Genomic DNA, 15,086 nt, shown 5'->3' with positions numbered 1-15,086 from the left:
ATGTTTTCTGACCAGGAAAACCAAAGGCATGTGTGTGCCTGTACGTCTGAGGTGAATATCTACAGAACAATGCACAAAGGAGTATAAAGTAGTTGATCCAGATTTATAAACAACTACCTGAAGGGTGGTTGTGGCCACGGGGAGGTTGCTGTCTTCTCTCAGGTGGCCAGTGCCAGAACGAGAGGACACAGCCTCAAGCTACACCAGGGGAAATTTAGGCTCGAGGTGAGGAGAAAATTCTTCACTGAGAGAGTCATTGGACACTGGAATGGGCTGCCCGGGGAGGTGGTGGAGTCGCCATCCCTGAAGCTGTTCAAGGCAGGACTGGACGTGGCACTTGGTGCCATGGTGTAGCCTTGAGCTCTGTGGTAAAGGGTTGGACTTGATGATCTGTGAGGTCTCTTCCAACCTTGGTGATACTGTGATAAAGTAAAGTTTGATTTCCTTGTTTGTGTCCTTTACAAACATGAATTGCATATTAGTTTAAAATTTGCCTTCAGCTGATTAATGATGTTAAAGTTATATTGTTGTAGTGCTTTGCAGTTCCATGCATGCTTTCCATCTTACGCTACCAATCTAGTCTGGAAGCCTGGAAGCTTTCCTATCAAAAATATGATCTCTTGGAAAACATGAAGGTGGGGGGAGAAGGGGGAAAGAGGTGGTTGACATGAGCTAGTTGAATAAGGAGCTTTCCTGAGACTTCTTGGAGACTCTGTGTATTTAATATGTAAGTAATATTACTCCACTTTATCAAGATAAGACTGTGTATCAGATCAACTTAGAGGGTATTGTTTTGCTGCTATAATCTGAACAAAATAGTAGTTACAAACCTACTATTTAGGGCTACTGAATCCCACAGATTGAGTCTGAATTTCAATGTCTGTGTTCAAGTTAAACACCCATCTATGAAGGTGTTTAAGGCCAGGCTGAATGGGGCTCTGGCCAGCCTGATCTAGGGTAGGGTGTCCCTGCCCATGGCAGGGGGGCTGGAACTAGATGATCCCTGTGGTCCCTTCCAACCCTGACTGGTTCTATGATTCTAAGTTACACATCAAAACCAAAGCGGCTTGAAAGACAAATCAGAAAAGTCTTCCTTGTTGAAGTTCTAGGAGACTTTCAGTGCTTCAGCCAGATAAATATGCCATCACAGCACATAAATGCTATCATCACATATGCGTGTGTATGGCCCAACAGAGATTGTCATATGCATGCTTTTGTGCAAGCAGATTCAAAGCATGTCAGGATAAGTAGATTTAAACTACATATTACATTAAAAAGGCCTGTAAGTGATAGATGGATCAACTTCTGGCCTACAAGAATTACCTCCTCATACAGGTATATTTTCTTTGGATCTCCCAAATGCCTTCCCACTTCTCCTCTCTTCATATGCTAACATATTAGCTATATTCCCTTTATAGTGGTCCTGACTGATGCCATCTAATTGCTCTCCTTTCTGACTTTTTCTTACTCCTAGCAACCACTTTTTAACTGTTATGCCCCACAGTTCCATGGTGTTGCCATTTCTGTTTTCTGACCCACCTCCCTCCAGCCTGCTGCTTCTAAGTACTCCTTTATCCTATAAAACTTCTAGCAATGCTAAAACAGTCACCCTGTCACCTTCACCAGCCTTCTCCAGTCTTCTCCTCTGACTGATCTTTTTTTTTTGCTACCTTTTGCTGCCTATTGGCAAGAACACACTTTTTCCAGTGGCAGGACACTTGAGTATCCTCATAAAGAAGACACAAGTATTAATCATTAGCGCTGATTAACTCATTGGCCATTCTGCTTCTCCTGGGTATTGGTCTGTAACTAATTAGATTGGTCTCTTCCTTTTTCAGCATTTTTCTGAAAGAACTAGAGAAATATGAACAACTGCCTGAAGATGTGGGCCACTGCTTCGTCACCTGGGTAATGAGGCTTCCTCTTTCATTATTTATTCAAATTAATTCCTCCAGCACAGACAGAAGCAACCTGGGAATTGGTGCAAGGGTTACATGTTTAATGATAAGTGCAATTAGGAGGTAATCTGGAACTCCAACTGCTTTGTCCTTTACCTTACCCAGGGCGAAAGGTTCCCATCCTTAACTCTTTGCCTGACCAGTGGTGTGAAGGCTTTCCAGAGCCTCTCTCCTTGTCCTGCATTGGCCAGCATTTCACCTCTGCTGGCTCCTTTTCAACAGGACTTCATCAAATCAAACCTGTATCTAGAGATGACATTAATTTTTTTTGTGAAGAGGCCTGGAAGGACAGACAGTTAAAATCTTAATTTACCTTCATTAGAGAATTTTCATTATGCTATAAGACCTCTACAAAGGCATGAACAATATAGTTTATCACCATTTTTCTTCAGAAATTACTGTTCAGTTGCTAAGTCACTGTGCTCTATCATTCCCATTACCCAGTAATTTCCAATAGAACTTTGAAATCCTGATACTAAGAATGCATAGGACACTCCAGGTACTGGATATGGTAATTTGTCTGTGTGAAAGCTGCTCTCTTTTCAGAGTATTTACCAGGCAAGTCCACCTTCTTCATCTTATCTCTGATGGTTTTATTCATATTTCTAACCTGGGAATTAGTATTTTAAAAATCGTTATGGAAAATTTACACTTGTCAAAAATATGAGCGAGTTTGGATGACTTCAGATGGACTTTAATTTAAAAACATGCCACAACCATTCACTAAATGTATTCAGAAATACTGTTTACAAAGAAGAGATTACATACTTATGAAAGGTGGACACTTCTACATATCATTATTTGCAAAATCTTCATGGTGCTTTTAAGATTCATCATTTCAGCAACAGTGCATGTCCAGAGCTGTGTGTATGGTTACAAGCATATATACAATTGCCTACCCAATTGCAGGATCCTGTTATTTAGATATCTGGTATTTAAAAATGCAATAGCTATAAAGGGAGGCCTTGAGGGGGTTGGTCTCTTCTCCCAGGCAACCAGCAACAGAACAAGGGGACACAGTCTCAAGTTGTGCTGGGGGAAGTATAGGCTGCATGTTAAGAGGAAGTTCTTGCCAGAGAGAGTGATTGGCATTGGAATGGGCTGCCCAGGGAGGTGGTGGAGTCACCATCCCTGGAAGTGTTCAAGAAAAGCCTGGCTGAGGCACTTAGTGCCATGGTCTAGTTGATTGGCTAGGGCTGGGTGATAGGCTGGACTGGATGATCTTGGAGGTCTCTAGCCTGGTTGATTCTATGATTCTATGATGGTTTGGGTGTTCCTTGCCCCCCACACTTTAGAAATCACCCAGACTAGTCTCAGCCAGCTCTGGGAATATAAATGAAGCTATTTATTTACAGCTAGCACAGTATACAAGCAGATATTTACAGTATATACAGTTATAGACAGAAATATACAAGGTAAAAGGTGATACAGAAACACAACTCCCCTCCCAGAAACCTGAGTCCCCAGGAGGGGCTCTCAACCACCCCTGCACCTTCCCCCTGCCCCTCTCAACCTTACCCCAGTCCTAAGGAAGAATAGAGGTTCAGCCAAGAGGTTAAGAAGCAAAGGTGAGTGGAAGGTGAGGTTAGGGAGCTGCAGCTCAGTCAGAGCCCAGCCAGAGAGCGACAAAATGGCAAGAGTGTTATCTAATGTTTTCCTTTCTTCTTCAGCAAGACTCTGAGGGGACTAGACATCACCATTATTTTCCTTTCACAGCCTATGATCTAGTTCCTCTCACCAAAACATTCTGCCCTGCTTCAAACTAGCACCCTGCCTCTCCCTGAGACTCACAATTCAGTAATATGAAACTGCTCTAAGGCAGGAGTCTACAGATGCTTTTAATTTTCTCTTAAAACTAAATAAATTAGCAAAATAAATTCAAAACAGTCCTGACACAACATAAAGTTTGAGCCATTACATTCTGAACCAAGGTAGGAGATGGAAGTTTGGTCCAAAGGTCACAAGTCTGAGCCTCTGTCAAGTCAAAAATGTTGTCTTGAGCCAGATGAATTTAGGTGAGTCTCTTGCCCAGAGTTTCTGCACTGGGTTTATCTGCAAGTAGGTGATAGAGCCAACACTTCGTGACTGGGTTTAAGACTTACAGACTTTTTGCTGTCTTCTGTGCAGCATCATTAGAACTGTTAGAAATTATTTTATGGCAGGATTCAAGTTTTAGGCCTCCCTCCCTGCATTTGCTCAAGAAAGCCTCCCACATCTGAGACATAGTGCACCTCATTGCCCTCAGAACTGCTCAGGTAAGGTCTGAACTGTCTCTGAGTCTTCTGTTCTTAATTTGCAGTTCTTAGGTTGCTTTGAGAGTTGGGGGCTTTATCACTTGTGAGTCTTAATGAAGAACTGTGCAAGCAGAGAAATAGCTGATCTTGCTTTTCCCTTGATGTTTGTTTTCACAGGCAGATAAATTTCAGATGTATGTCACCTACTGTAAAAACAAGCCTGACTCCAGCCAGCTCATCCTGGAACATGCAGGAACCTTCTTCGATGTAAGCAGCCATTGCCATTTTCCTTCAGCACACACAGTGCAGCTGAAACATTTCTACAACTGAGCAACAGGTTCCTTTTTGTGCTTGGCACTTGGGTTTTTCATTCCATTGCAGCTATGACATGCTGTGAGAACTGACAGGCTGTCGTATGATGTGTGATCTCCATCAACTGGCAAGTCAGTTTTAAAAGAGACACACATTCACACGGCAGCCTTTGTGAATTTTTCAGGCCTAGTCCTTTCAGAAGATCTGGTTTAGATGTACTCTCTAATTCCAGGCTTAGTAGCAAAATGAAAAGCAGATTCCATTGTATTTTATTACCTGAAACTCCTAAGTCCAAAAGAAGATTCTGTTCTGCATACTTTACCCACCCTATTAGGCATTTGTTTCACCATGCTAGCAGAGGACTCTGCTGATGCAATTAGACTATTGCCCTTACAAGCACTACACCTGGTGATAAACATTTTGAGGCTGCAATCCCAGATTTATAGGCTAAGAAAAATCGTTCAAGGTTTTGAGTACTTTCAAGCTAAGCTTTCCCTCTGATTTTTTGGAACCTCATCCGTTTTGCCATGCTTGTCTGCTGGCTTATAGCTTTATGTAGTTGCCGTTCGGGGGGGGGGGGGGGGGGGTGGGGGGAGAGGGAAGTGCTGAGGCCATCTCCAAAGTGCTGAGGCCATCTCCAAAGTGTTAAATATCTTTTCACAGATGTTACCACCCAGGAGGATCCAACCTGTGATGTGGTTGGCAGCTGACACAAATCAGCTCCTCTTGGTTTTGTATGTGACAGTGCTTACAGCATGTCAATTAAACTCACTACCAAAAGATCTCAATGAGCCAGAAGTGCTCAGTATCTTTTTCTTTTGATTTGTTTTTGATTCTAAATGGTCTAAAAGTAGACTTGAGCTGGAAGGGATTTTCCAGGAGGTGGCGCTTGAGCCTGTTTAATGGTTTGCACTGGGCAGTGACGCGTGGAGGGTTTGAGCTGCTTTAGATGTCTATCAATGTTGTTCACACAGATTAAAAACGTTTCCTCTGCTGAGTGTTTCCACTCCAACGCAGTACATGATCTGGAAACCTGTTTGATGTTGTTTAATAGTGAATATTCATGTACCAGCGTCTGTTGCTGTGAAAGGGGACAGGTTTGCCATCACTGGTGGGAATTGTGCTGGGCTACCCAGAGATGGCTGTTCAAAAAGAGATAGCTGGCTGTCTCCCCCATAAATCCTCTGCAAGTCGCACAATTTAGGTGACTAAGGTTGTGTGAAGTATCTGTAGATCCTCCTTATCTTGATCTTTGAGTGGCAGTGGTTAAGTGATAGGAGGGGAGACAGTCTGGTAGGAAGACTACGGGGAAAGTGACCAATTCTTTTCTTCCAGACAGAACCTGGAATTGCCTGAAACGCCTTGATAATGAGTGAGTTATATAACAGAGCCCCTCTTAGTAAGAAATCTGCTTGAGGATCACAGGTGTGCAACCCCTCAAATTACAGTAGCCATCATAGAAAGCCATCTTTGAGATGAAAATGAGCAGTCCTGGTACTTCTTGAACCGTTCAAGTCCATAGAAAATTTGCAGTTTCAGGGATCATCATTGCAATGCTTAACTAATGAGGAGATGGAGCAATGATAAGCAATACCTTGTTTGAAACTGTGAAGAGAGCTACTGGTGATGCTATCATAGCTGGGACGTGCTAAGGACATGAGTCAAGCCATATGTGTTCACAGTAGTAGTTTCTTTTCTTAGGTCACTTGATACAGATGGAAAATATGCACAGACTCTCAGGTGTAAAACTTGCCTACAGCATTGGTCTAGTAAAGCTTGTTTTCTTCCATCCCTACAGGTCTGGCTTTGCTTATAAAGTTTGGCAGTTGTTGATGTATTGGCTGGAAATTGCACAGGGAATGGCCCTAGTGTGCTTTAATCTTTCATAACTGCAGTAGACTCATTAACTTGGTTCTTTCACTTTCTGTATCTGCCCTGTTCACCATTTAAAAGTATTACCACATTACTCAAAATTGTGTTCTGTATTCAGAAGTTTCAAAGATAAATGATGCCTTCCATACTTAGTAGGTTTTAGTATTTTAAGACAATATAATTCAGGCTAGAAAGATACAATTTTGATTACCAAACAAGCTTCAGCTGGGGAAAATCATCATATTATTGTGGCAATGGAGTTGATTTTAGTGTCTCTTTTTTAATTAAGCTTTGGTCTGCAGGTCAAAGACAGGATTTGGTTCAGTCATTGATATGCTTCTGTGAGTTTGAATATGTTTTCCTTTTAAGTCTTGGAACAGATCAATTTGTTGTGTTCCAAAAGCCACAGGTTGCCTTTAATTTGCATAACCAGCATTTATAGAGTGGAGCATGGTAAAGATAGGTTGCTCTGAATGATCTTGGAGGTCTCTTCCAACCTGGTTGATTCTATGATTCTATGAAAGCTGTTGACCTCCATGTCAGAGCATTTGGTTTCTGTATGGATGATGTTTTTTGCTGTGCTGAGCTGAAGTGCCCCTTACAAAATGGTCAGAGGAACAAGCAGGGTCTCAGCTTCTTCTTGGTAATATATTTTTTACGAAATTACTCACCAAAATGTTGTGTCTATCACTACAAAACCTAAATGTTTTGTTGTAGAGGGTTTTAGTGCTTAATCAGTCTACTCACCATGCCACTGGTCTATGTACCCAGTCCAGGATGCAATTTGTCCTCCTGCTACGCAACTAACTGTACACAATTAGATGACATCTTAATTGGTCAATGTCTTTAGACATTTGATAGAAAACCTGGGCATAGTTTATTAGTATTTTGTGGCAAATTCAGCAATTCTTATAGCATGAAAGTGTACTTCAATATTCCTGTTTCCATGTTGCCCATTCTCTGAGGGTCCTGTGCAGAGACTGGTTTTGGACTGTTTCTTACTGCATGTAAGACTACATGTTGATCCTGTTCTGCAGCTCCTGTGGTTTGCAACCCACAGCTACCAGCACATGCTGCCTGTCAGATACCTTCATTTCTTCTAGGTTCTTGGGACACTTTTCTGCCCAAGGGTTAACTGAAGTTGTGGCTAATGGTGAGACAGGTGACTAATGGTGCGCTACAGTGTGAGCCAAGTTTGCTTTAAGCAAGAAACAGGGCAGAGCAGAGAGCACAGAGCCCTGTGGCTAGCTTGCTTCTCAAACACATCAGGTGCTTCAAAGCCAGCTCAGATACCTCTGTGTTTTGTGTTACTTTGAGATATGTGAGAAGCATCTGCACTACCATGCTTTACCCTGCACAGACCTCTCCAATTTCTATCCCCACCCACAGTAAGTTCAGACCTCTCTAGTTGTCACAAAGCCAACCCATGACACAACTCCAGCAGGCTGACATCTTATTCCAACGCTTTAAGGATGAGAGGGAGTAGCTGCAGGGAGAGTGTTCTTTTCCGGCATGTATTTGCCTGACTGCCATGTAGCAGTGCTATTGCTTCCATGCTGCAGGTTCCTGTGCAGCAGGGACAGCTGCCACTCCTCCAACCCACTCTGTATCTGCACAGCTTGACCTGTCAGAGTGAGGAATGCTGGAAGCAGAGGCGTCTTGCTGGGAGTGTGCTGTGCTATTCAGAAAGCTGGGGAAGAAGGAATAGCACTAAATTCAATACTTGGATCCTACAGAACCAAATGTACTTAGCCAGCTCCAGGAAGTTCACAGACATGGCTGAGGTCTTGCTGGCTCTTGCAGTCACTGGTTGAGTCCCAGCCATGTGCTTTGCAGACACTGTCCCTGTTTGGAGCCAGCCATGACTCAGCTTCACGCGAACTCTGTCAACTCCCACGTAGAGCCCATCCCTTTTAGGTCTTGTTCATGGCACTGGAGTTACTTCTTTTCTAGAACAAACTTGCCTAATTCAAAAAAAAATCTGTTGCTCCATTCTGTGAAAAAAAAAAATCCAGCATAAATACTGGAGCTAAAAAAAAACCTAGCCACCTCCCCAGTACTCAGCAGAAAATGAGGCTGTTAAAGAAAATTTCTGTTCTTCGCAGCTCTTCTCACTTCATCTTCTATAACTTCTCTTTACAGCCTCAAATTTACCCCCCAGTAGCTGGAGATAAGTCCCATTCCACTTCCTCATATGCTCACTCTTAGGAACTCACTATTTCCTGATGGCCAGGAGCAAGGGGAGATATGCCCAGTGCCTGGTGGAAGCAGAAGAAACTCCAACCTCTTCTACTTCAGCAGAAAATCTGCCCTTGTAGGACATGAGGTCTTTTAGATGGCTAAGAATGTGTATTAGGGTTCTGTAGGATTCAATTCCTAGCTCCCACTGAAGCCAGATGGAGGCAGACAGCTGGGCCCTTTGTAGATCTCACCAGATGCCTATCTGCACTGTCTTCAGAAGTTCATGAGCACATCACACTGATAAGCACAGGTGATTTTTGCTGAGATTCAAGTGGCAAAACAGAGGTATTCAATGCTGCAATAGGTATCATGAGGGTATCTCTCCTGGCCACTTCAAAACAGCATGGGTCTGTCAGCACTGTCAGACCCAGTGCTCCCATGTGGATATTTCAGATACCCCAGGGGTCTCAAATGGTACTAGATGCTTATGTTTAGACAGCTAAATTACACCCTATGCATGCAGTTTAATGTCACTTCATTTTAATTGAATGTTAGGACTGCTTTCAGCCTTCATAGCTAGGGGAAACCAGTTGACATGGCAGATTAGTCATATTTAAATTGAAGCCTCTTTATTTTACTCAGCATGGATTTAGCTTGATTTGCATGGGGCCCCTGCAGTTTAAGTGGCCTTAGGGGAACTCTGTGGGTTATTGCCAACCTTTCTGAAACCACAGCTATTTGCATGTGAGCTTACAGACAGTAAAAAAAATAAAATAAATAAACCCAGTTAAAAATCACAGAAATCCAGAACTAAAATTAGCTACAGGTCGTTCTGTCTGGCAGAGGGTTAGTGGTTTTCTGTGACTGAGTGTTGTTTTTATCTCTTCTAGGAAATTCAGCAAAGACATGGTTTGGCCAACTCTATCTCTTCTTATTTAATCAAGCCTGTCCAGAGGATCACAAAATACCAACTCCTACTGAAGGTACTTCAGTGAACTTCCCAAATCACCTCAGGCAGAGCAGTTCAGAGGTGTAAGGAGTTAATTTGCTCTTAATGGAACTGCTTCATCCCCTGTAAGATCCTCCTGAGCTGCGACTCCTATTTCCTAAGCCTGAGCATAGCTACAAAGTTTGAAATTAAGTTGGGGGTTTTAAAGAAAAAGAAAATAAAGCAAGCAGTAAAAAAAATGGATCACCAAACTAGGGGTGGGAGGTTTGTATTAGAGTGGATTTAATCCTAAAAAGTGAGAACAGGGAAAGGGAAATTGAAAGGATGAGAGGACTGTTTACTTTGCTTCTTGCTAAGTTTGTGACATGTGATATTTTGATTTAAGGCTTTGATGACAGGAGTAATGGACTTTGGAAATTTCACTGACTCTTGAGTGAGACTCCTTCACTGGTGTTAGATTCTGTTGGGGAGCTAACATGCTTGTTTGAAAAACATGGAAAAGCTTCATATACAATGCAAGGGCTTCCAAGTGAAATGTTAACGTTTCCAATTAACAAAAGCCTTTGACTGCTTTGCTGTAAATTGTTTACAAGTCTTTGCAGTGTTTTGTGACTGGGTGAATTTTATTTCTAACTTAATAAGCCACTGTTCAATTGAAATCTAGTAAACTAGAGAAGGAATAATATCTGAGGAATAAGGGAAGAGATAATTTTTTACTTTGAAAAGCTAGGACCAGATATGACTCTTGCATCTCGTTAAAGCTCTGTGTATGAAAGGAGTGATAAAGTATACAAGGAAGGAACATACTGAGGACATTCAGCCTGTTGACAAATCTGTGCCTTGTACCACTTTACTGAAGCAAGACCCACCAGGCTGGCTGGTGAATGCAGCAAAGGCATAAGTGCTCAGAAATCTTGTGAGTGCAGTTTCACTTCAGAGAGCCTTGTTTTGTAGTCATTCCCATTTGATCCCTGCTATCTATGCAGGGCTCTGATGTGGTTCAGGCTTCTCCTGGCACTGCTAGCAAGGCAGTTGCATGTACCAAGTAACACAACCAGATACAAAGCCAGCATGTTGGTCAGAGTTTGTTTACAGGTGTTCATGTATTGCTTTTTAGGAACTGCTGACCTGCTGTGAGGAGGGCAAAGGGGAACTCAAAGATGGTCTTGAAGTGATGCTCAGTGTCCCAAAGAAGGCCAACGATGCAATGCACGTCAGCATGCTGGAAGGTAGCAGATGGGCAAGTGGCCAGGGCAGGGGAGGGACCTACCAGTAACTGAGGCCTTCTTGTAACTTGTCTAGAAAGTTAGTACAGGTTGGCTGTACCAATGTTGTTGATTGATCATAATTTTCAGGTACTACCTAGCTCCATTCTAATTTCTCCAAAAGTCTTGGAAGAATAAAGATGGCTAGGAAGTTGTGGTGGGGAGAGGGGATGCTTTTATTTTATTTTATTATGGGTGTATAACTCTACTCTGTCCTGATGAGGCTACATTTGCAATATCTTGCCCAGTTCTGGGACTCTCAGTTCAAGAACGTCAGGCAACTGCTTAAAAGAGTCTGGCACAGAGCCACAAAGATGATTAATGGGGTGGAACATCTCCCTTATGAGGCAAGACTGAGGGAGCTGTGTGTCTACAGCTTGGAGAAGAGGACACTGAAGGGTGACCTCATTGGCCTTTATAAATATGTGAAGGGCCAGTGTCAGGAGAACAAAGTAAGGCTCTTTTCAGTGATGTCCAATGATAGAACAAGGGACAGTGGGTGCAAGTTGGAGCATCAGAGGTTCCATGTGAAAGTAAAGAAAAACATCTTCACTGTGAAAGTAACAAAATACTAGAACACATTGCCCGGGGGGTTGTAGAGCCTCCTTCTCTGGACACACTGAAAACCTGCCTGGATGTCTTCCTGTGTGATCTACTCTAGGTGATCCTGCCCTGGTAAGGGGGTTGGACTAGATGATCTTTGAGGTCACTTCCAACCCTTACCATTCTGTGATACATGTGTATTTATATGTGTATACATTTGCACACACACATATGCATGTGTGTATGTATATATGTATGCATGCTACATATATTGCTGTCTACAACTACCTGAAGGGAGGCTGTAGCCAGGTGGGGGTTGCCTCTTCTCCCACACAACCAGCAACAGAACAAGGGGACACAGTCTCAAGTTGTGCCGGGGGAAGTATAGGCTGGATGTTAGGAGGAAGTTCTTCCCAGAGAGAGTGATTGGCATTGGAATGGGCTGCCCAGGGAGGTGGTGGAGTCACCATCCCTGGGGGTGTTCAAGCAAAGCCTGGCTGAGGCACTTAGTGCCATGGTCTAATTGACTGGCTAGGGCTGGGTGGTGGGTTGGCCTGGATGATCTTGGACGTTTCTTCCAACCTGGTTGATTCTATGATTCTATGATTCAAAAATTCATGCTTGGCAAAACAAAACAAAATAAAATCCTCCTCAAACAATATCAGTTTAGCTGCTGACAACCATAATGATTATTTGATGAAAAAGTTTCCAAATACTATCTCAGCATTTCAGAGAAAAAGTTCTGGGTTTCTGAGTCAAAGCAGCTTGTGCTTCAAAATGTTAGTGCAGTTATCCTGAAGATTAAAAAAAAATATTAAAAAAGTGTTATTAAAAACTGGTTCAAAAATATAGAAAAACAATCTTTTGATTGCCCCAAAGTTCAGTCTTTTTGATGTGGGGGAGGATTTCTAAAATTTAAAAATGTAATTCCAGACAGAGGTACTTTGTTGTCTCTCAACCATTTTCTGCCCCTGGGAAAATTATTTCCAGCCTGGCTTGAGTCAGAACCATGAAACAAGAAGAGTACTAAATCAGGAAGGAGAAAGGAAGTGGTGTCAGTAGTTAAGCACCATGTTAAGACCAGGTGATTAAAACTGCAGGGGGGCAAACGGACCCAGCATAGGTCAAAACACCATAAAGATGAGTTTAATCATCATGTCTGGTGAAAAGTAAAACTTGCCAAAATAACACCTGCATAATCTGTCACCATAAGATGACCTCATTGCTGTCTACAGCTACCTGAAGGGGGATTGTAGCCAGGTGGGGGTTGGCCTCTTCTCCCAGGCAACCAGCAATAGAACAAGGGGACACAGTCTCAAGTTGTGCCAGGGGAAGTATAGGCTGGATGTTAGGAGGAAGTTCTTCCCAGAGAGAGTGATTGGCATTGGAATGGGCTGCCCAGGGAGGTGGTGGAGTCACCGTCCCCTGGAGGTGTTCAAGAAAAGCCTGTCTGAGGCACTTAGTGCCATGGTCTAGTTGACTGGCTAGGGCTGGGTGCTAGGTTGGACTGGATGATCTTGGAGGTCTCTTCCAACCTGGTTGATTCTATGATCTATGACCAATACCGCTCAATAATAAAGGAGCAGGGATAACTTTGTTAGAGTAGACAAGCATTTGCACAGTCGCCTTCCAATTAAAACATTATTCCTTGATATTTGGAGTGGGGACTACTACTTGATGCTTTCCCGGCGCTCTTTTACATAAGCAACAGCAAGTTGTGCTGATGGAGAAGTGCTCCCCAGCTTTGTGAATGACAAGCTGGTGAGACAGCAGCTTGAGGGGCACCTTGCACCAGGCACCTAGCATCATGTGCCTTTCACACAGTATCACAGTATCATCAGGGTTGGAAGAGACCTCACAGATCATCAAGTCCAACCCTTTACCACAGAGCTCAAGGCCAGACCATGGCACCAAGTGCTATGTCCAACCTTGCCTTGAACTGCCCCAGGGACGGCGACTCCACCACCTCCCCGGGCAGCCCATTCCAGTGTCCAATGACTTTCCTCAAGCCTCTCTCTTGTGGGGAGTCCTGTGATCATCCTCAGCCACGTGAGGGTTGTTGACATGCATCTAGGAAGATGAGAAACTCCTTCTGGAAAGCTTGTTTTGGATACCATAGCAATAGATGTAGCTTCCCCATGCTGCTGCTGTGGCCCTTGATGATGGGGCACTTCCAACCACCGCATATTCCATTCCTCAGGATTTGTGTTGACCCACGTAAGATTTCTTGCATTGCAGTTCTGTGTACAATAAGCACCATGGGAATGTTTATAATGTTTGTCTTTATTAATACTCTTAGCAGCAGTCTCAGTCATTTAGCATGTGTGATGCCTTTGCCTCTGGTGAAAGAATTGTATCATTGCCATAGGGGAAAAACAAGTAGGAAACACATTTTTGCTGGGGCAGTAGGAGCCCATAAATGACTTTCTAAGAGTAAAAAGATAATAAGGATGGAGAAAGGCCCTTTTTATTTCAGTTCCTTACTGCATGATGTTTCTGGACGTTGCTGATCCCAAGAACAAATGCAAGCCAATGTATTTTGTGGTTTTAGGATTTGATGAGAACCTGGATGTCCAGGGAGAGCTGATTCTTCAGGATTCCTTCCAAGTGTGGGATCCCAAATCTCTCATTCGGAAAGGCCGTGAGAGGCATTTGTTTCTCTTTGAAATCTCTTTGGTGTTTAGCAAAGAGATCAAAGATTCTTCAGGACACACAAAATATGTTTACAAGAACAAGTTACTGGTAGGTGTGGCTGCAAAGTATTCTGGATGTTGTGTTTCTTGTAGGTAGAGGTGAAGTTGGGGAGATGGCTCCCATGTCCCCCATACTGGGTTGGGGACCCTCATACCACCTGGAGGGGCTGGCTCTGGGCCCTGTGAGGCTCACCTGGAAGACAAGCTCACAGACAGTCTGGAGAGGTTTAAGATAGTGAGATCTGAAATGTGTGTGCAAAATGCAAGGAGCCATTCAGTCAATTAGTCATTCACTTCCCTGCCACCCCCTGCTGGATTTCTGTTTCTTTTATCTGTGTGCAGCAAAGCAGAGACAAGATCATCCTCCCTTATCCCCCACATGCATGCCACCTCACCTGTCCCTAGAAATGCAAAGTTTTCTGGACTCATGAAACTTCATCTACATGAAATCTCTTATCATCTCTCCTTCACACTAGACCTCAGAACTGGGAGTGACTGAGCATGTTGAAGGAGATCCCTGTAAATTTGCTTTATGGTCTGGACGAACACCTTCCTCAGACAATAAAACAGTGCTGAAAGTAAGTATTTTCTGCTGTTTTCCTTTGCTTTTAGAGCTTCTAGTTCATGTCTTGGGACTGCTAAATGAAAGGTTGGTTTCTTCGCTGCTTGTATTCACATTGGCTTCCATGGCTGTCGGCAGGATCATGCCTGCATCAAGAGCAATTCAGCTGGAAGGCCTCGGTATGAATCAAGCCAGTGCAGTTGTGCAGCCTTGCTGAAATTGCATCTCCTCTTGCAACCTCGTTTGAGCAGCACAGGGCACAGCTCAGGGTGTTTGGCTGGGAGATATAATTCTTTGTCCTTTGCCACTGTGCTTATCAGCAACTGACCTATTCCTCAGACCTCTAGAGCTGACAACCATTTCTGACAAGTGAGTTTCCAATGAAGTAGTGATTTTTCTCTGAGGAAATCCCAGCTGTGCACTGATAACTTAATTCCCTTCTACAGAGTATGCTGTATTGGTAGCATTAAATATATTTACCCAGAGCTTAGCTTCTTTGCTACTGATTGTCAAGTAG

At 43.3% G+C, this 15,086-nt stretch overlaps 1 protein-coding gene across 18 annotated transcripts in view; it reads left to right on the top strand.

Annotated features, from left to right (window-relative positions):
* Positions 1 to 15,086, top strand: part of KALRN (kalirin RhoGEF kinase) — a 651,147-nt gene that overhangs the window by 465,149 nt on the left and 170,912 nt on the right. For all 18 annotated transcript variants that reach the window (XM_064156794.1, XM_064156788.1, XM_064156780.1 and 15 more), the window contains 6 exons: positions 1,839 to 1,908; positions 4,370 to 4,459; positions 9,448 to 9,540; positions 10,624 to 10,735; positions 13,866 to 14,056; positions 14,484 to 14,585. In XM_064156794.1, the coding sequence (XP_064012864.1) occupies positions 1,839 to 1,908; positions 4,370 to 4,459; positions 9,448 to 9,540; positions 10,624 to 10,735; positions 13,866 to 14,056; positions 14,484 to 14,585 (658 nt within the window). The remainder of the gene's footprint in view (positions 1 to 1,838; positions 1,909 to 4,369; positions 4,460 to 9,447; positions 9,541 to 10,623; positions 10,736 to 13,865; positions 14,057 to 14,483; positions 14,586 to 15,086) is intronic.

This window comes from Pogoniulus pusillus, chromosome 2 (genome assembly GCF_015220805.1).
Source record: "Pogoniulus pusillus isolate bPogPus1 chromosome 2, bPogPus1.pri, whole genome shotgun sequence".
NCBI classification, from domain to species: Eukaryota; Metazoa; Chordata; class Aves; order Piciformes; family Lybiidae; genus Pogoniulus; species Pogoniulus pusillus.
Note: the sequence above shows the minus strand (reverse complement) of the source record. Positions and strands in the feature narration are given on the sequence as shown.